General features: G+C 38.1%; 1 protein-coding gene across 1 annotated transcript in view; it reads right to left on the minus strand.

Moving 5' to 3' along the window:
• The window catches only part of LOC122790645 (solute carrier family 22 member 13-like), a 367,537-nt gene that overhangs the window by 189,539 nt on the left and 157,298 nt on the right, over positions 1-20,700 (minus strand). Inside the window, exon 5 of the mRNA XM_044058173.1 lies at positions 4,866-4,989. Within this exon, the coding sequence (XP_043914108.1) occupies positions 4,866-4,989 (124 nt within the window). The remainder of the gene's footprint in view (positions 1-4,865; positions 4,990-20,700) is intronic.

The following is a 20,700-nucleotide window of genomic DNA, read 5'->3' on the forward strand; positions in this document are numbered from 1 at the left end:
AACTCAAATGTCTGTCATTATTTTTTTACTTCAACCCTCAATAATTTGCTAGTGATTTGCCAGAAAACTACAATTTTATGAGAAACAGACCAAAAATATGAGGCAAAAATCTGGACATTCTGCAAAACTGTACAGCTGAGAAGTATGCCTTACTATTCATAGCATATGTGCCTATATTCTAACACTTTATGTGAAAAATAAAATTACTGCTTAATGTGTACTTCTGTACATTTACACTGTGACTGTAAGGGTACGCATAGCTTTTGGTGAGCAAACTGATTTGCAGGCAATAGAAGGTCAGTTTGCAAAATTCATATGACTACCAACTATGAGTATATTAATATATTAGGGATGGCCTTACAAACCATACCACTAATGGCACTGTGCTTCTCCATAAAGGTGCATTGCAAATGAACACTGAAACCTTGGGCTTTGACCAATGTTTTCTGCATTCAAATATGATTCACACTTACCACTGTAGAGAACATCAATAATCACTGGCTTCATAAGATTTTTTTCATCTCACTCTCAGCTCAATAACTTTCAGTCCTGTCTTAGCAACAGTAACTGTATCTTGACAAAACCTACTTTGCATTCATACACTCATAATGTTTTCAAGGAGACACTAATAATACATTTTCAGTGCCACTCCCCTTTCTTCTTTTATGTTAGCATGCTATCACCACACAGACTAATCTTGTATACCAAGTTGCTCCATGCCCTTAAAATGGGTCAACTATATTATAATATTGTTGTTATAGCTACAGCAGTGCAGTGGCACCGTGCATATCACTGTCAGCTCACAGCAAAATGTTTCCTGGTTCGGTTCTTGGTTGGCTTGAATTCTGTGCAGAGTCTTCACAGGAGTTTACTCTGGGTACTCCAATTCCCTCCCACTTCCCAAATACATACAATAGGTGGATTGTGTGTGTGTGTGTGTGTGTGTGTGTGTGTGTGTGTGTGTGTGTGTGTGTGTGTGTGTGTGTGTGTGTGTGTGTTTATGATACGGCAGGAAATGACTAGAAATCTACTTCCATTCTTTACTTGCCTTAAAAACCTTACATGGCAGTGACTTTTCATGGTGTCACTGTAGGAGTCAGATGTAACTCATCAACATTGAATGGATTGATGAGCTATATCTACACAGTCACTCTCTGCAAAAGGCAGGTGCCAGCAGTTATAATTCAAGACTTTGCGCAACTATCTTTTTATAAATATATATATATATATATATATATATATATATAAAAATATATATATATATTTATATATATAAATATATACATACATATGTACATATATATATATATATATATATATATATATATATATATATATATATATACATATATGTGTGTGTGTGTGTGTGTGTATATATATATATATATATATATATATATATATATATATATATATATGTATAAGAAGCCAGTTTCAAGCTTTGGAGGTAGATTAATAAAATATGTTAAATAAATTAGACAATATAATTTAAAATTAAATCTGCAAACAAATATATTCCTGCAGAGAATTGTTAAAGTTTTGAAGAGACAGATAATCAGATAATTGGTTCTGCCACTACTGCTCACTGAAAATAGTCATAATCTATGTGCCTCTGAATCTAATCAATGTTATCAGCTGAAAATAACAAAAAGACAAAGTTAGAAATGTGATCTCATTGACTCTGTGCTGGAGGCTGGCTCTCTTCTTATTTGCTGTCCATGTTGTTGTTGTTGTTGTGTCTTTCGACTTTTCCCGGTTAGGGGTCGCCACAGTGGAACTCTGGTCCGCTAATGATTGGTAGTTGATTTTACATGCCAAGTTACCAGCTCTGATGCACAATCTTCAATGAAGGTAAGTCCATTCACGCATGTCTCCACGCAGAAGACGCTCTAGCTGAGAATCGAACCGGACAGCATCTTACTGTGAGGCGACAACGCTACCGCAGCACCACCACCGCTGTCCATGTAAAGATTTTTAATTGATCCTAGAACTGGTAAAATCTACCAAACACTCCAAGAGGAAGAATCTTCAGGATGCCTTGGAAAGTGTTGCCCTTTGGAAATATTAAGTTAACAAGGGTCTTCAGACAACTCACTTCTTTCTGTAACAGACTTGTAGGGCCTGCATTATATCTTGCATTGTCACTTTTCAGCTGTTCTAAAGATTCTCGCATTAGCTTATCACCTGCAGTTCTCTTAATTATCAAAAAACAAGGACTGAGTTTGTTGAAGCAGAAACTTTGTAGTTCCTACTCTTTTCTGTGATGTTTTGTAGGTGTTTTGCCATATCTTTATCTTTAACTTCATTTGCAGATAGTAATGCCTTGATTGTATTAATCTGATCCAGCATTAACTGAAGTCTAGAATTAGGCCCAGTAATTTATTATAGGGCAGCAGGTGACCTGCTTTGACCACCTCCACTGGCAATTGGTTTCTGATGAGGTATCTTGTGGGAAACTGACTAAGATCTTTGGTAAAAAAAGATTCTGAAAAATGAATCTAAACTCTTATTCTTCTTTCCAGCACTGTCCCATTGATCACTCTTGATATCTCACCATTGCTTGGAGATGAGCAAGTGATCAGACATTATTAATAAAATCTGTTCTAGGAAACATAGTTCCTTGTATGCAACCTCTTCATTTCACAGATAGCACAGAGGATTAATGCTGTGAGCTGTCAATGAGCACAGGGTTTGATACTCTCAGCCTTCATTTGCCTTCTGGGTGACCTTGAGGAAGTCAATTAATCAGACGGTGTGCTTTGGAACAATTAGACCTTCAGCTAGGCTTATTAATGGTCTCCTGCACTTCATACTAAGTAATTACCTCTGAAACATTGCACTCACTTCCATAATAACAAATCCCCAGCCATTTATTGTTTTGTGAATAAGATGCTAGAGTAGCAAGCACCTGACTTAATAATGAGAATTGGAGATGACTTTTGGTGTAAACATACAGGGTCCAAATGGCCCCGAGGCCCTTCATTGTTTTAGCACCTCCCATAAAACAATCTGCAGCCCACAATCACATGCCTTGCTCCTGCTGAACATAACAAACACAGACCACCATACTAAGTATCTACAGCCCTCCAGTATCTGTGCAAAGACAAAGAGTTGATCCACTTTTTCTTTGCCAACTCTGACTTTGCATTGCTACTTTGGAAGCAGAGGCTCAGCTAGCAGATGAAGTATCTTATCTAGCACCCTGGAATATGCTTTCCTAGTCTGATTAAGAAGCACTGTCTCTCTTTAACTGGAACACACCCTCCTTTCCAAAAGTGGGGAAAACTATCCCTGTTTGCCAGTCCAGAGGCATTGTCCCCACTTTCCATGCAACAATGAAAAGGCACGTTAACTACAGTGCCCGTGTACTATCTAGTTTCATGGCATTTGCAGACAGATTTCATCCATTTCCACAGCCTTACTAAAGAACACCCTTAATTGTCACAATAGCCTCATCTACAGAAATGGACCTAATCCCACCAGTTGTGCCTGGCACTGTTTCCTCACTACAGGGCAAGTCCAAAGGTTCAGGAGTTCCCTATATTTTCCTTTCACCTCCTGACAAAGTGCCATTCAAGGCCAGTTGTACTTCACTCTTGCTGAAAACAGTGTGAGCAATGCTTCCCCCATCAAGTCATGGCCTGGTTTGTCAAATCCTGTTAGTCCATTCGGAAGTCATTCTTCATGGGATCAGCAAACTCCTCCCACACTTGGGTCATGGCTTTTGTGAGTGGTATACAAAGTGCTTTAGTGGTCTGTCAGTACATATCATGAAAATCTGGTCACTCCCGTACTAACATTGCATAGAAGACCTATTTCTTTAGCCTGACGACATCTGTTGTTTTTGATGGCCACTGGTAGGCCTTAGAATTAGCACTAGACAAGTACCAACTATATTTTGACTGCAGTTCCTTGTCACCGTTGCAACTACTGAGGTCTTGAATAGAGTCATTTAGACTCCATATCCCTATCCTACTGAAACATGAGAGTAGCTCTTCCATAGGTGGAAGTTGAATCATCCTGCACCAAAGCATCTACTAAGACTTTCCAGGAGACCATAAGTACATGTTCTGGATTTTAGGTACTATACAGCTGTATTCCCAGCTGTATGACACAACTCACCTTCAAGTTAACATGTCAGTAGCTCTTTTGACAGCAATGTCCATATTGTATTGATTCAGGTCTAATGACACGACTATAGATTTGATCACTGATCTTTGGTCTAAGGTGCCTTGATATTTAATACATTTATAATTAGTCTTGAGCTTAAACATGGACCTCATTATGGGAAGTCCATAGCTAGCACAGAGGCCCAGCAACAATTCACCATTCAGGTTCCAATTAGACAAGACTTTTCTTTATTAGCATCCTTAATTTCTGTTTAGGTTTTAAGCTGACTGATTATTTTAAATATAAACATTCCCCTCTTTTAGATTCTTTTCTTGACCTTACTTATGCAATATTTTAAGAATCTCTTGCCTAGAAGTTTCAAAGTTACTACCAAGTTTCCTTATTTGATATATTTTAGACTTCCATCATCTGGGATTAGAATTCCTTAGACATACTTCTGTGAGGACACTTCCTGCTGTGCTTTCAAGGTTAGTGTTTACTTAAAGTGGATCAGGTGAATTAAACTAGAAAGAAAATACATAGCTGAAGAGTTCTGTACTGAGTACTTGTAGCTCTCAATACCTGCAACAAAGATTTTTTTCCTAGTGCTAGTTTTTATATGAGTTTGAGTAAAAGACTTAACTAATTCTAATTAACACCTTATTAAATTCCTATTTAAAACTATGAACTGTTTCACTCACTTGCCAATTTAGTTTTTGAGGCTGCTAAAATTAAAAGGTAGCAGAAAAATTTACCGCATTCTGAAGCACAGTTTGTGGGAGGCTTTTTCCATTCCTGCGTGCAGCTTTCTTCAACAGCTCTATAGCTTCTGTGGTACGATTATTAGCCAAAAGCCAACGAGCAGATTCTGGAAGCAGCCTGTGAGTGTGGAAATAAAACAACAAATTATAAAGATATTACGTTTGCTGCTTGATGTGCTAATGCTATCTACCTATTCCATCTTTCATCAAGGGGATTGCATTTCTTATAAATGGTCATCAACAATAATTCCTGTGTGTGTGCGTGTGTGTGTGTCATCTTTCATCAAGGGGATTGCATTTCTTATAAATGGTCATCAACAATAATTCCTGTGTGTGTGCATGTGTGTGTGTGTGTGTGTGTGTGTGTGTGTGTGCGTGTGTGTGTGTGTGTGTGTGTGTGTGTGTGTGTGTGTGTGTGTGTGTGTGTGTGTGTGTGTGTGTGTGTGTGTGTGTGAGAGTCTGTGTGTGTGTGTGTGTGTGTGTGTGTGTGTGTGTGTGTGTGTGTGTGTGTGTGTGTATGTGTGTGTGTGTGTGCGTGTGTGTGTGTGTGTGTGTGTGTGTGTGTGTGTGTGTGTGTGTGTGTGTGTGTGTGTGTGTGTGTGTGTGTTGCAGAGAGAGAGGGAAAGACAAATGATCATCATGTTACGAGAAGGCAAGAACAGTTACATCTGAAAACAGGAAGTTCATGAAACAATATACAGTTAAAATTGGGAATGACAAATGTAGGGAGCACTCAACACTAGGCAATTGAGGGATTCTTGCCTAAGCAAAAATGCCTTTCAGCACATCAGAAAATGCATTATTGTACTTTTTAAAAAAAAATTAAGCAGGATGCAGACACAAGAAGGACACACCTAGCACTGAGATCACTCAAAAAGTGAAATGAGACCTCTAATATAAGCACTCTGACTCATTAAAAAATGAGACTTCATGATGAAGCAAGCTTTCAAGAATCCAAACTGTAGCAGATGGGCTTAATATACCTTACTGTATAAGACACTTGTGATCAGGAACAGAATAAGTGCACAAATGTGCTTCTAAACTGAAGCATCTTCATTAGAAGTGCATATAAATGGTGCACATAGACATTATACTTCCTTTCCCATAAGAGTAAGGAGTCTGGAAATTTAAACATTCACAATGTAATGTAGAAAGTGTTTTTCACAATACAAAACTTTCATTAATATAATAATTTAAAATGACAGCAATATGTTTGTATAATACAATTAGTTTAAAAGATCACCACAAGGAAATGTTCAGTTATTGGCATTAGCATGGAATCCTTATGGATAGCTAACACAGTTTTAGGACAAAACATAGAACATATTCTGTGAGCTAGTTTTTGTAGCTGTACAACATTTAAAAGTTCTCTAACAGCAGTTTCTGCAGATTTTTTCCTATATGCTATTTCCTGCTGTGTCTATTAGGCATCTGGCCCTCAAGCTCTCCTCCTGTAGGTCTGGAGCCTATTTGTTCTTGTAGGGCAGAGGGCCCTACCTGCACCTGGGTGAGAGGTGAACAAAGGAAGGGTCATCTAGACAGCCATGGAGGAGCTTGTGCCTGTAACAATGCCTGTTCATCTGTCCATCTGCTGTTGTAGGTTGCCCTTGCCCAACTGACTAGAGAGTCTGGCTTCACTCCACCAGAATAGGTTCATACATGTTCTAGTATGGATCTTAACTGTCTCCAGCTAAGGAACTATTTTGTATTACATTCTCTTCTTGCCCTACATCACCGAGAACATCAGCAAAGGGGAACTTTTATTTAAAAGCCCATCTCTAGGAATTTCCAGTGTTTGACAATAATTGACGAGATGATGATCTGCAGAAAAAGGAGCCAATTTATCTCAACTGATGTCAGGCCTATAGGATGAGAGATTGAGCCTAAGACCAATAATAGACTATTTTCCAGGCTTGGAACAGGCTTTCATAGTGTAAAGGAGGCAGCATTATGGACCTTTTCTAATGCCAATCACCCACTGGGACAGTGAAATAACATGTGCAGGTAATCAGCATTAATAGAGTTGCATTTCCAAAATTTCATAGTTTCAAAAGTAAATATAAAGTTATCAGTCTGCAGACCATTACAAGCCTAGCCATTAACAAGAGGCCAGAATCAAACCTTGTACCTTGTATCTGTGAGGTTAAAACCTGAACCACTATGTATCCCTCCTCTTTTTGAAGTTGTGCCCATCTTATGAGTTCTGCTAATGTGCCAAACATTATTATTTTTTTAATTGTGTAAAATACATAGGGTATATATGGTCCCAAATTCTAGTCATTTGGAAACAACTTCCACAGACCTTAGGCATGACCTGCATAGTTAATACAGTCTCCTATTTCTGCCTGTGTGGCTCAAATATTATAAAAGTGTAGTTATCTAAATCTGAATATATCATGGATGGGGGTAATTCCTAGCTTTGGGTAAGTGAGGTTTGCAGTGAGCCAGTGACTCAACTGAAGATAGCTTTTTTTCAATCTAACTCCCTGTGTGTATAAGTTAGAACTATTGCCAGCATTTAAGGCTGCACCCACCACATTGGGCATGACTTTCAGACAAAGTTAGTAGGCATGTTAGATCATTTGGGAACAGGTTACACCAAAAAAATCACTCTTTATCCAGTCCTTTCACACTGATAAAGAATTTCTTGTAGGGTTTGTTTTAAAATCACATATAAGTGACTATTTAGTACTTAGACTATGAAATAAGCCCAACTGTACAGTTTCCCCTGACTCTTGTCCCATTCTGCAGGACCCAAATTTTCCTACTTGTTTTGAATGTTGAGATTACCTCTATTGATATACATACAGTGAATTCTGGATTACCCAAATGATCCTGGGTTTTGTTCTAGCCAGTAAAAAGTGAACTAGGTCCACAGCCTGTGCATATCTAGGGAGATCTAGTAGGCCCAGGCCACCACAGAGTTTTGATGTCATTAATTGTTTCCTTGAGAGCTAAGGGTGTTTCCTATCTCATATGAAATTCATCAATATCCATGCAGTTTCTTTGCAGTAGTGCTAGCGGAGAGATTAGGGAAGAATATAGCAACAAATAAAAACTTAGGAAGCACTACCATATGAACAGCAGTAATCTTTGTCATGAGAGCTAACAGCAACTACTTCCAGACCACTAATTTGATGTGGGTACAGACCCATACAGTCTATAAATTGACATCCAGCATTTTCCTCAAGAAACCCAATACCTTGATGCAAAGGTATGTGTGGGACCACTCTTATAACTTATCAGGGAGGCATATTCCAGGTAAACAGCTGTTAGAAATTGTTTTAATATATGAAGAACGAACATCACCAGTATAACAAACATACTCAAAAGTGCATTTCAAATGCATTTCAGAGACATTTCTCAATTGTTTCATGGTCATCATTTAGAATAAACAGTTCATTTCTTCCCTTATACCTTATGTCTGACAACCATACATTTAAATATTTGCTATTCTTATTACTTCCTATTAAAACCACATTAAACAATGCTAAACTTCCACTAGATACATGCCTTTAGAATGGAAGAATAAAGGTTTAGATACTAGTCCAACTGTATTCAGTATATCAATCGTCCATCAGCAGATCAAGATCAAAGAAAAAATTATTAAATGCTAATCAGTGGTTATATCACTATTTTTGCTAGAATTTATTCTCATTTGACTTATATATTTTATTTTGTCAAAGATATTTTGTTTATCATATATTTTCCTTTGCCATATACAAAAAAGCCACTGACCTGCACTGTATATTCTTATATATGTATTGTACAGTGCTTGATGTTTATGACTATTTCATACAGAAGAATACTAAAGAAGCTGAACAGTAAGTTGTACAAAACCATGGTGTGACAAGTAATTCCATATGGTACAGTGAAGGCATAACAGTTGAAGAAGCTAGAGGTAATGGATATGGAGTGAGATGGGTGGTAGGATGCACACTGTGGGATGGATGAAGAAATGAGGACATAAGAGCAGAAGCCCAAGTAGCTCCAATTGCAGAAAAGGTCAAAGAGAACAGATTTGTGTGGTTCGGGTATATGTGCAGGAAAGCAGAAAACAATCTGGTGAGAAGACCTTTGGAAAGACAGGAAGAAGGCAAGAGGAAATGAGAGCGGTCCAGCAAAGAGATGGATGGATTATATAAGAGAAGACCTGCAACAGTCAGTCATGACTGTTGAAGAAGGTGGGAGAGTGGCAATGAATTGAGAGAGATGGGGCAATTGAGAGAGATGGGGACAGTTGATGTGTCACACAGACCCCATGCAGAAAATGGGAAAGGGAGGGGGAGTTGATGATTATGATGATGATGTATATATATATTATGAAATAAGAAGGAATATTTATTCTCTGACTACTGTTTGTTTTTTAAACTGTCCCTGATTTCACAGAATGTCTGTGACTTTGCCTCACATATTTTGTCCATTCCTCATAATATTTGTCTTTTTCTGACAAAACATTGAGGATAGCAGTTACTAAATAATGACATTTGACTTTAAAGACTTTCTAATCTTCAAAGAATATATGCCAATGCAAGAACTGTTCGCTCTTTTTTATATAAATAAGACCAATTTTTAAATTCTGTTCCTGATTTTGGGCCTTCATCATTTTTAGGCTTCGTTGCTGATTCTTGCACTAAGAGGCTGATTGGCATTATTTTTTTTATCACAGTTAGGTGAGGTGTACACCACAAAGTGGCTATTGCTGCTAGAAGGGGGGAGGGAGATGTTTGTAGATGAAAGTGGCTTGCCCTCTTGTTTGCTGAGTTTAAACAATCTGGCTTTGCAAGACTAGTGTGCATTTTTTTTAAATGTACTGGAATACTTAGGCTTCTGTGTGTATGAAATACATTTTGCCCATAGTTACTCAGTTATTTTTATTGTAATCATTCATTTGAGGTATACACCGACAACAATGGAACTTTAATAATTGAAAGGTATGGGGGCTGTTTGTGGATGACAGTCTCTGACCCTGGCTGTTGCAATCAAGTTAAACAGTCATTAATTTGGTGTTGAAGGACTATTGTACATTTTGTGTAAAACAAGTTAGAATATTTTACTGTGGCCATTTTTAACACATTTGGTATATGAGGTCTGCACAGTCAAATAGCTGTAACTGATGGGTATCAGCACTGGTGGATTATAATACAAGAAGTTTGAATTTTCTTAAATCAGGATGGTGAATCCAAAAGCGCAGTTGCATTTATGTGTCATCCAGGTTGTGTGGACGATCCAAGGTGTGAAAATTACCCTTGGTTCAAGATATACTTAATCTGTCACTGCACTATGAATGGAAGTGTTTTTTGGCCAACTTTTTTCTATTAAATGGCGGTTGATCTAAATACCTTCGGTGACTTGACTATAATCTGTAATGAATATCTAGGGCCCCCCCCCACAGCTACAAATGTTTGCTATGTGTGATTCAGAGCATGTTGTTTTCTGGTAAGTAGCATAATAAACTTAAATATGCAACTAGTGCAATGAATGTGCTGTCAGTTGTACTTGTGCAGTAGGTGGATTGGACACTCTAAATTGGCCCTAGGTGTGAGTGTGTGCATGTGTGTGCCTTCTGTGGAAGGTTGGGCGCCGGGCCGGCAACTCGACACTGTAAAAACTCCACTGCCAATCATGAGCAGACAGATGATCCGCTGTGGCAACCCCTAACCGGGAAAAGCTGAAAAAAGAAGAAGACTTCCTGGTATAATGCCTTGCATAAAAGACTTACATAGTCTGGAAATTTATTACATATCCATACTATGCAAGAACCATGCAAGACAGTGCAAGAAGTGTGTAAATGTACACCATTAATGGCAGTGTTGCATCTACTCATTCCTCTGTCAGAATCAGCACAGTGCAGCTTCCCCCTGCCAGAGTGCCGGAATCCAGGTAAGGAATGCAAGTGTGTGTGTGCATGTGTGTGTGTGTGTGTGTAATTTGGAGGAAAAAATAAGTCAAATATGCTCAGAGTTGATTAAAATAAATGAAACATTGAAAGAGCATATCAATTCAAATAACAAAAGGCTTTAAACATCTATTCAGATGAACTGATAAAACTGCAAAATTGGAGGCTGAAATGAAGAAAAGGCTGGCTGAGTATGAAATTGCTCAAGAAGAGCAGTTACAAAAATGGTTGAATTAGATGACAGAGCATGCAGAGAAAACCTGAGATTTTCTGCTGTAACAGAGAAACTGGAAGGAATGTACAACATTAACTTTGTTAATGCACAAATTAGCAACGGGATTGGTATTCCACAGCATAATTTGCTAATAGAAAGGGTACATAATATGTATGCTGCAAACCAACCTAGCCATGAGAAAACAGCCAAGACCTGTATTAGATACAGTCATACCAACAGAAGGAATTGATGCTGTAAAAATGTGGCAGGAAGGGCAAAGTATTAAAAAAATGGAGACAGTAGAGTATTTGTGGAAAATGATTATTTATTGTACACCAGGCAGAAGAGAAGCAGATTTATCCCAGCAGTCAGGGAATGTAGAAAGACAAGTGTGTGATTCAAGATGCTGTATCCATCTATCTTCAGTATGTTTTTGTCTGGAGGATCAAAGTGGTTTTTGATGCAGATTAAGCTAAGGAAGAAATACAAAAGTTTGTCCACCAAAAAGTGAGCCATCAAACAGAAGGGGAATCTGCATCTCATTCTTCTGATAATAAAGACCATATAGAGAACATGTCAATGAAGCCCTTTTCAATGTTCCAAAGGAAAATACTTAAGAGACAGAGAAAGCACAGGAGGTGACTAGAAGAATCAAGAGTGCCTTGAACTTGAACCAGAGTCTGGGGCAGGGAGATGGAGATGAACAGGAATAAGACCAACAACAATGAAATTAGTGAATAAATATAAGACTATAAAGCATCAATCACATTTATGAAATATAGAATTACAAGAAAAAGTGACTAAGAAAGATTGAACTTTTGCTGATGTTTGTAAACTTGTGGGAGACTGAAAAGCATAAACCCTACTTCATGTCAATAATGTTTGGAATGAGACTAAAATGAAAAAAGGGAAAAAAAGAGAGAGTAACTGTAAGTAAAACAATTTTATGTTCTTAATATTTGTATAAAATATTTCATAGTATAAATTGCATGTAATATAGTGAAACATTTTTAGTGACTGTTGTATGCAATAAATATACTAAAACAGACAAATACTTTTTTCTTCTTGAAGATTAAGCTAAGGAAGAAATACAAAAGTTTGTCCACCAAAAAGTGAACCATCAAACAGAAGGGGAGTCTGCATCTCATTCTTCTGATAATAAAGACCATATAGAGAACTTGTCAATGAAACCCTTTTCAATGTTCCAAAGGAAAATACTTAAGAGACAGAGAAAGCACAGGAGGTGACTAGAAGAATCAAGAGTGCCTTGAACTTGAACCAGAGTCTGGGGCTGGGAGATGGAGATGAACAGGAATAAGACCAACAACAATGAAATTAGTGAATAAATATAAGACTATAAAGCATCAATCACATTTGTGAAATATAGAATTACAAAAAAAAGTGACTAAGAAAGATTGAACTTTTGCTGATGTTTGTAAACTTGTGGGGGACTGAAAAGCATACACCCTACTTCATGTCAATAATGTTTGGAAAGAGACTAAAATGAAAAAAGGGAAAAAAGAGAGAGTAACTGTAAGTAAAACAATTTTATGTTCTTAATATTTGTATAAAATATTTCATAGTATAAATTATATGTTATATAGTGAAACATTGTTAGTGACTGTTGTACACAATAAAGATACTAAAGCAGACAAATACTTTTTTCTTCTTTTATGTTTTAAGAAATGTAGGCATTATGATGTATAAAGAAAACAAGGCTGGACAAAACCATGTCAAAGTTAATAAGCTGTAATCTTGGGCTGTTAGTATGGGGAAATGGGGTTTTAAAATGTACTGATTATAATATATGAAGACTGGAGATGTTTTATCTTTCTTTTAACAGTTAATGTCTGGATAAATGTCCCTGGCTTAATAAACTTTTTGTGTAAACATGTGTGCTATAAAAAATAAGAGAAGAGTATGAAGTTTTCCTTTAACAAATAAATGATCAGTGTGAGTTGAGAAATCTGTAGATGGGGCAGCTGTACATTCTGTTCTTATGTTCCCATGGACTACTGGTCCAGGCAGTAAATCTCTAGAGTAAAAAGAAAAGGGTGAACCATAGATCTGGCACATAAAACAGGAAGTACAACTCATAAAATAAAAAAGTCCATTTACGCCGAATCATCTATAAATCTTTATTACAAGTTGGTAAGCGCTTTTGCAGACTTCTGCTTCTTCAGACTATTTAAAAACAATAAATTTAAAGGAACATATTCAAAAAAAGAGCAACCCAACCAATCGATACAAAGGAAATCAAATGTGAAAAAACACTTGGAGTGTAAAATAATAAGTGGAACAAGCCCTTCTGCTTCATTACCAGCTTTAAAGAGATATGTTCATTTAATTCTGGGTTGCAATCAGCCTTAAAATCTGAAATCCACTGCAATTCACTAACCTCTGTTTTATTGCAAATATCTCCATCTTTCATACTGGCATTCTAAAACTAAAAACTTCAAAACAATGTTGGTGCCCCTTCTCCTTCACATGTTTAGCTAAAGTACTGCTATCTTTATCTTTTCTAATGTCATTGGAGTGTTCTAAGACATTTTCTTTCAACTCATTGTTTGTCTTGCCTATATAAAATCATTCACACTGTGTGCATTGTGCTATGTAAACTAAATTTTTAATTTTACAATCTGCATTGAAATAAAACTCAATAGTCCAGCCAGAAATAGGGTGTTTAACATATAGGACACTTCAAATAAATTTACATGCACTACAGTTCCAAGGTGATCAAAGATTGTGCCTTTCCTACCAGATTGTTGTTTATAACAAAGATGTTATTTAAATGTGTTATTGTCTTAAAAGTGAATTTGGGTACTCAACCTAAACATTTCCTAAGGTCAGCATCTGCCATTAAAATAGACCAGCTCTTCCTAATAATGTCACAAAATAAGATTCACGTCATTAGAAAAATGGATGTACTAACTCGTGCATTAAATTCAGTCTGAAAATCCGTATCTTTAATATCAGAAAAATATAAAACAAAATGACCAATGGAATAACACACTAGCTGAAGATAAAAACTTGTTTTCTTACCAAACAAATAAAATAGGTAAGTGCTTTCACTTTTGCTTCATCAGATCATATACACAGAGAGAAGAGCAGCCTTTACTTATAGGCAGTCCAATTACTAAGCAACCAATCACATGCTAAGGGTCACAGTTAAAGGAGAAAGACATAAAACCACAGCTTGTGTAAAATTGTATACATATCTGCAGAAACTACACACAGTAAAATCATACAGAGGTTTAGAATTCAGTACTATGAGTAAAAATGGAGCAATTACAGTGAGACCGTTGGAGCTAAAATCTCCAAAAGTATGTGTACATTATATCAGCAGTAGGCAACTACACCTTATAGAACATGTAAGGTAAAATATTCAGTGAGACATATAAATAGGAGTGTAGTCAGTATAGTTAGAAGGTAGGTAGGAGAGAAATGGGTGAGTAGAAAGTGGGAGAGTTAAGAGAGCAAATTGGGTTGAGGAGAAAATGTTAGAGGAGAGAAAAAGAAATATTAATATTAATAATATTTTTAGATTAAGCTTTAAGGTTTGTGTTAATTTGAAACTGAATGCAAGTTAGTATGGGACTTTCCTCCAGTTAGCAGGATCCTTTTTTATGAAATAATACTTCAAATATGCAAACAGAAAGTCAACATCGAGTGTATTATATACACACTGCTACAACGTATAACTATCTTGGGTATGAGTCGCAGACATGGCACACAGTGGATGGATACTGCAAAAGAAAGGTAAAGAAAATGCCTGTGTGTGATTCACAGACAGTGAAGCATCAGGACTGCAGAAGTTATATGTTAGTATGTACCAAATATGGCGATGGTACTCGGAATGTAGGAAAATGAGCTACTTAGTTTGCAAAGCAGTGACACTATGGGGACATTGGACACAGTGACACAATGCAGTCTTTGGACATTAACTAACTATCTGGGTGTCATTGTGTGCTGCCAAGAGGCAACAAAGTTACAACAGGCGATATAGTGTTGCAGAAGAAGCAATCCATGCACAAGGCAGTGACCAAAAATACTAAGGTCCACAGTGAGGCATGCTATTTATAAAACTATATATAGTTACAGAAACTAGGCATATACACATTCACAAACAGATAGGTAGATAAAGACACACACACACACACACACACACACACACACACACACACACACACACACACACACACACACACACACACACTAAAATAAAACACCACAGGAAGCCAAATTCATTGTTTAAGCTGCTGCACCTTCTGATGGTGCTCAGGTCCTCCTCAGCTAGAAAGAGAAACAAGCATGGGTTGTACATCTTCTTAGCTAGTTCGGCTGTGTAGCACAGCAGGGCAGCGATATTAGTCATTGAGTAAATAATTCCTAATAAGACACAGACAAGGACTTTTTAGTCATTCCACCTCAGTACACATTGGTATGCAATGTGTATGTGTATTTTGTAATACACGAAGACAAACATTGCACACACATACAGGGAGTGTGTATCATCTACCTGTGTATATGTATTTGTGTGTATGTGTGTGTGTGTGTGTGTATGTGTGTGTGTGTGTGTGTGTGTGTGTGTGTGTGTGTGTGTGTGTGTGTGTGTGTGTGTGTGTGTGTGTGTGTATGTATGTGAGAACTTTTACTTCATAAAGCATCCACACTCTTTGTCGTCATTTCCTGACCCCTTTCTCATCCCCAGGTGGCACATAGATAAAAGTTACATATTTTCCTACTATATAACTTCATATAAAAGTGTACATAGACTGCAGAGCTGTCTACCCTGTACTGTTCATGCTTTTGTTTTTCATTTGCAAAATACTCTAGTACACAGCGGGCACTGAAGTAACAGTGTGGGATGCCCATTTCTTGATGTATCCCCCAAAGTCAATGCTTACTGTACTGTCATACTGTAGGACACACAGACAGCCATCCTATCCATCCTGCCCTGATGTAACTACTACACATGGGCACAGGGGTTACAGTGTGGGACACCTGTTTCCTGAGGTCTCCCCCAGAATTAACACTTACTGTACTGTCATACTGCAGGACACACAGGCTGCCACCCTGTCCATCTTGCCCTGATGTAACTACTATATAATGGGCACAAAGGTTACAGTGTGGGACACCTGTTTTCTGATGTCTCCCCCAGAATCAGCGCTTACTGTACTGTCATACTGTGGGACATACAGGCTTCCACCCTGTCCATCTTGCCCTGATGTAACTACCATACAATGGGTACATAGGTTAAAGTGTGGGATACCGATTTCCTAATTTTTCCTCCAAAATCCATGTTTACTGTACTGTCATAGTGTAAGACACATGCAGACAGCCATCTTGCTGTGATGTAACTCCTGAAGAAATTACATTTCTGTTATCCTGAGTTTAGACACTGTATGCCATACCCTTCACTCTGCTCCTTCAGGACAACATACTGAATGGAGTATGATTATGTTTATGAATTATACATTTGTCTGTCTTGCAAATGAGATACACTCTGCCCTGCATCTCATATGGTTCATGCCAAAACATTCCTGATACAAGCATTTTGTCTGCTAACTTTGTGACACTAGCACATATATATTATATATATATATATATATATATATATATATATATATATGGTTCCCATTCAGAAGCCTGAAACATCATAAGCCTGAAAATCAAAATCCTGAAACCAAAAGCCTGAAAATTCAGAATCCTGAAAACTCAAAATCCTGAAAGCCCAAAATCCTGAAAGACCAAAATCCTGAAACTCAAAATCCTGAAAACACATACATAGTAATGAAGGTGCATTGCCTGAGCTCCTAAATGGACGTGGAGCATGGACTAGTGCAGGGGGTGTGTCTGAGAGCAGAGCTCTCACAATATACACGCCCCTGCACTCCAGAACTGCAGTTTAGCTATTACAATGAGTGAGACCCACTCATAGGGGGTTGCATACCCCCAGCAACAACCCCCAAGTTTATAAAGGAAAAAACAGACAGCTCAGATGGCTTAGTGGTAACTTGCTGTGGCTATGGTATGCAGAGTCATGGGTTCAACACTTGCAAGGGTTGATTATTCTAGGGGTTGGGAGGGTGGCCTAATGGTTAAGGTGTTTGCCTTACTAACACAAGGTGCAGGGTTTGAGTCTGACAAGGGATAATTGGATAGGCTTAAAATGGCTCGCAAGGGCAGTTAGCCTAGTACTACTCTATGAATCTATAAGAGCAATATTTAAAATATAATAATATAAGCAATTAATTTTTTTTATCAAACAGATTAAATTTAACCGTAGGTGCACGGGTTTGCCCATTGCTTAGCTATGTATACTGTAGCTTAAATGGCACAAGAAGGTAAATATCAAGATACATGCAAATGAAGCAGTACTGCAATAGTGTAGTGGTCAGAGCATTCACCTTACAAGCAGTCATTCCCAATTTGAGTCTCACTCCAGTGCATTTCATTTTCCATGTCAAATCACTTTATGAACAATATTTTTTGTTGTATAGCCTACTAAATAACAGATATTTGTAAACTGGAGTACTACATTAAATGCAGATGTGAGGTGTCATTGTAATAATGTTGTAAAATCCACAGATAAACACAAGTGCCTCATACAGTATATGTACACATGAATCAGGGATACAAATCAAAGTATAACGTGTAATGAATGATAAATCCATACAGTGTCCAAATCCACCACCTTCCCAAGAACCATGTTACATTTCTGTCTAAATAAGTCTAAATAAGTGCGGGGGTAAGCGGGAGTAAGCACTATTAGGCAGTAGTAAGTGGGAGGAAGCATATTTAAGCAGTAGTAAGTGGGTTTAAGTCCGTTTGCGTGGGGGTAAGCAATGTGCACACAGGTTAAGCACTATTGAAGCTAACTCTCTGTAAGCATATTTAACTGGAAGTTAGCATTGCTTTCTTTCATGCAAACCCACGCAAACCCTCTTACAATTGCTTAAAAGGGCCTTAATCACTCTGTATCCCACAGCCGCTGTTCTGCCTAGCAACAAAATAAACAGACCTTGCAGGTGTTGAACCCAGGACCCTGTGCATTATAGTCACAGTAGTTAACCAGTAAGCCATCACAGCAATACATAAGACTGAGGTATCACCAAACAGATCCTCACAATAGGAAAATCAAACTTAATATGTGAAAGGAATCTATATACAGTTTTATGTTGTATAACCAACTACATAACATAAATATGTGAACTGGATTACTGCATTAAGTCCAGATGTGAGGCGTCATTGTAATAAAGTGTTGAAATCCCCTAATAAATACAAGGACCCCATACAGTGTACGTACACATGAATCATGGATACCAAACACATATATAACATGTAATAAATAATAAATAAATGCCAAATAGCAAATAGTAGGCAAATTAAAAAGTAAGCAATGCTAAGCATTGCACAGCCCTGCTTACTAGGTGTAAACAACGTGTAGGCCAGCTAAATCAGTTTGCCCATTGGTATACCCCTTTAAGCAATGCCAACCTTAGGTAAGCAGGTTTGCCCATAGCTTAGCATTTTCAAAACCATCCAATCATGGCAAAGCGTGGGAATTGGCCTTATTTAAATTCAACAGGCAGGAATACATCTCATAACTGGATGCAGCTTCCTCCTGTAGGCACTATGACCAGTGTGGGAGAAGGAGTGCACTTCCGGGCACAGCGCTGGGTATCCAGGAGTCCAAAGTCATAGCAGAACTCCTTGTTAAAGACCATGACCAGAGACTGCTGCAGGGCCAGTACCAGGGTTCTCAATATAAAGCGGAAGCCTGGGACCATCTCCCTCGTGACCTCACCAGTGCCACTGGCATACCTCGAACTAGTGAGCAGGTCAGGCATCACTATGCCAACCTGAAGCAGAGAAAGAGGGAGCCTTTGGATCAGTGGATCCAAGAGGCTAGGCAGACAGGTGATGTCCCAGCTGTGTGTATAAGTCTACAACCTATTTAATAAATGCCAACTCATGTATATTATGTATGTTGTTTGTCTTTTTGGCTTTTCCTGGTTCGGGGTCGCCACAGCGGAACTCCGGACTGCTAATGATTGGCAGTAGATTTTTTTATGGTGCTGAGTTGCCAGCCCAATGCCCAACCTTCAGCAACGGCACGCCCATTCATGCATGTCTTTCGGAGGCCACTCGACCATGGGGAGGACATGCAGACTCCACACAGAAGGCACTCCAGCCATGAATCGAACAGGAAAACCTCTTGCTGTGAGGCAACAACACTACCGCTGTACCACCATGGCTTCCTCATGTATATTATGGGTAGGTATGGCTAAATATTTCTCTTATGTCTTTGACAGCGGCAGATGAGCAGGCTGTGAACTGGGAAGCTCATGCCTGTAGATTGCAGAGGTTGAGTTGCGAGGCAGGTTAGTAATACTCTTGCATGTACTGTCATAAGAAATAAATCTAAAAGTAGTAGAAAGTTAATTGCCAGTATAAAACCTGTATTGTGTATGGCATGTACTGAATACACCAGACAATATGGCAGGAAGAGTCTCATATGGGTTGTATGTAAATAAAAGTTTAACAGCCTGACAATAAAGGTCTAACTGCTGGACTGCTTGTGTTTACTCTGGTATCATATGGTAATGTAGTGTTGCAATCTCTTAATAGTACTGTTGTATTAAGCACTGTTACCCACACTGTGTTACATAAATAAAATGTATAGGAATGTCTGTATATGACTGTTGTAATCACAAGAGGTCATATTGTACAACTGAGAGGGACTTAGACAGAAAACAGTGAAAAGACAGACAACATAATCCAAATAACACACTCAACTGAGACGTGAACTGTTGTATTTTCAGCACACACAGCCATGGTTTGAATACTGGGAGTGGTAATAATCTGTATACAGAATCGTACCCCACAACTGTCCAGATTTGTCCAGAATGTCCAGTTAATTGGCCCATATCCGCTGCCTGTCCCCCTGGCAAATCAGTGGGATGATCCCAGAAGTTTAGTCAGCAAATAATGACATACAACTGATTGCCAGACATCATAACTGATAGAAATATATCTAAAAGAACAAACCTATCACTCTAGCAACTCACCAAAATGTTATGAGAGTAATAATCAAAGTATGTCCCATCTCCACCCCCATGTTGTGAAGCTATGACCAGAGTGTGTACAGTAACAGAATGAAAAGTATGTGCATAATAATAATGTGGAATCTGGTAATGTGTGTGGCAACATTCAGGTAGTGCAAACAAACATTCCCCCCACAGGTCTGTCAGATACGAAAACTGTGCATAGAAATAAAAGATTGAAATCCTGGACTGGTATTGTTTACTCTGGTATTGTATAGCATTGTTAGTGTTGCAGTTTCTCTGAATAATAAGGTATTACTCATCACTGTCATCCACACTGTGCTACGTAATAAAACTGTCTAGGAAACCCTGTATAAGAGTGTTGTAATGACAAGGTCAGATTGTAAAACCACGGGAGACTTATAGACAGAAATCAGAGAAGAGATACACAGCAATATCTATATAGCACACTCAACTGTGATGTACACTGTTTTAGTTTTAGCAGACACAGCCATGGTTTGAATGCTGGGAGTGGTAGTAAGCTGTATGCAGAATCATACCCCTCAACTTTGCAGATTTGTCCAGAATGTCCAGTTAATTGGCACATATATGTTGGCTGTTACCCTGGCCCTCTGGCATATCAGCGTGCTAATCTCTGACATGTAG

The sequence above is a fragment of the Protopterus annectens genome, chromosome 1.part2, assembly GCF_019279795.1.
Source record: "Protopterus annectens isolate FY-2018-M chromosome 1.part2, PAN1.0, whole genome shotgun sequence".
Classification (NCBI taxonomy): domain Eukaryota; kingdom Metazoa; phylum Chordata; order Ceratodontiformes; family Protopteridae; genus Protopterus; species Protopterus annectens.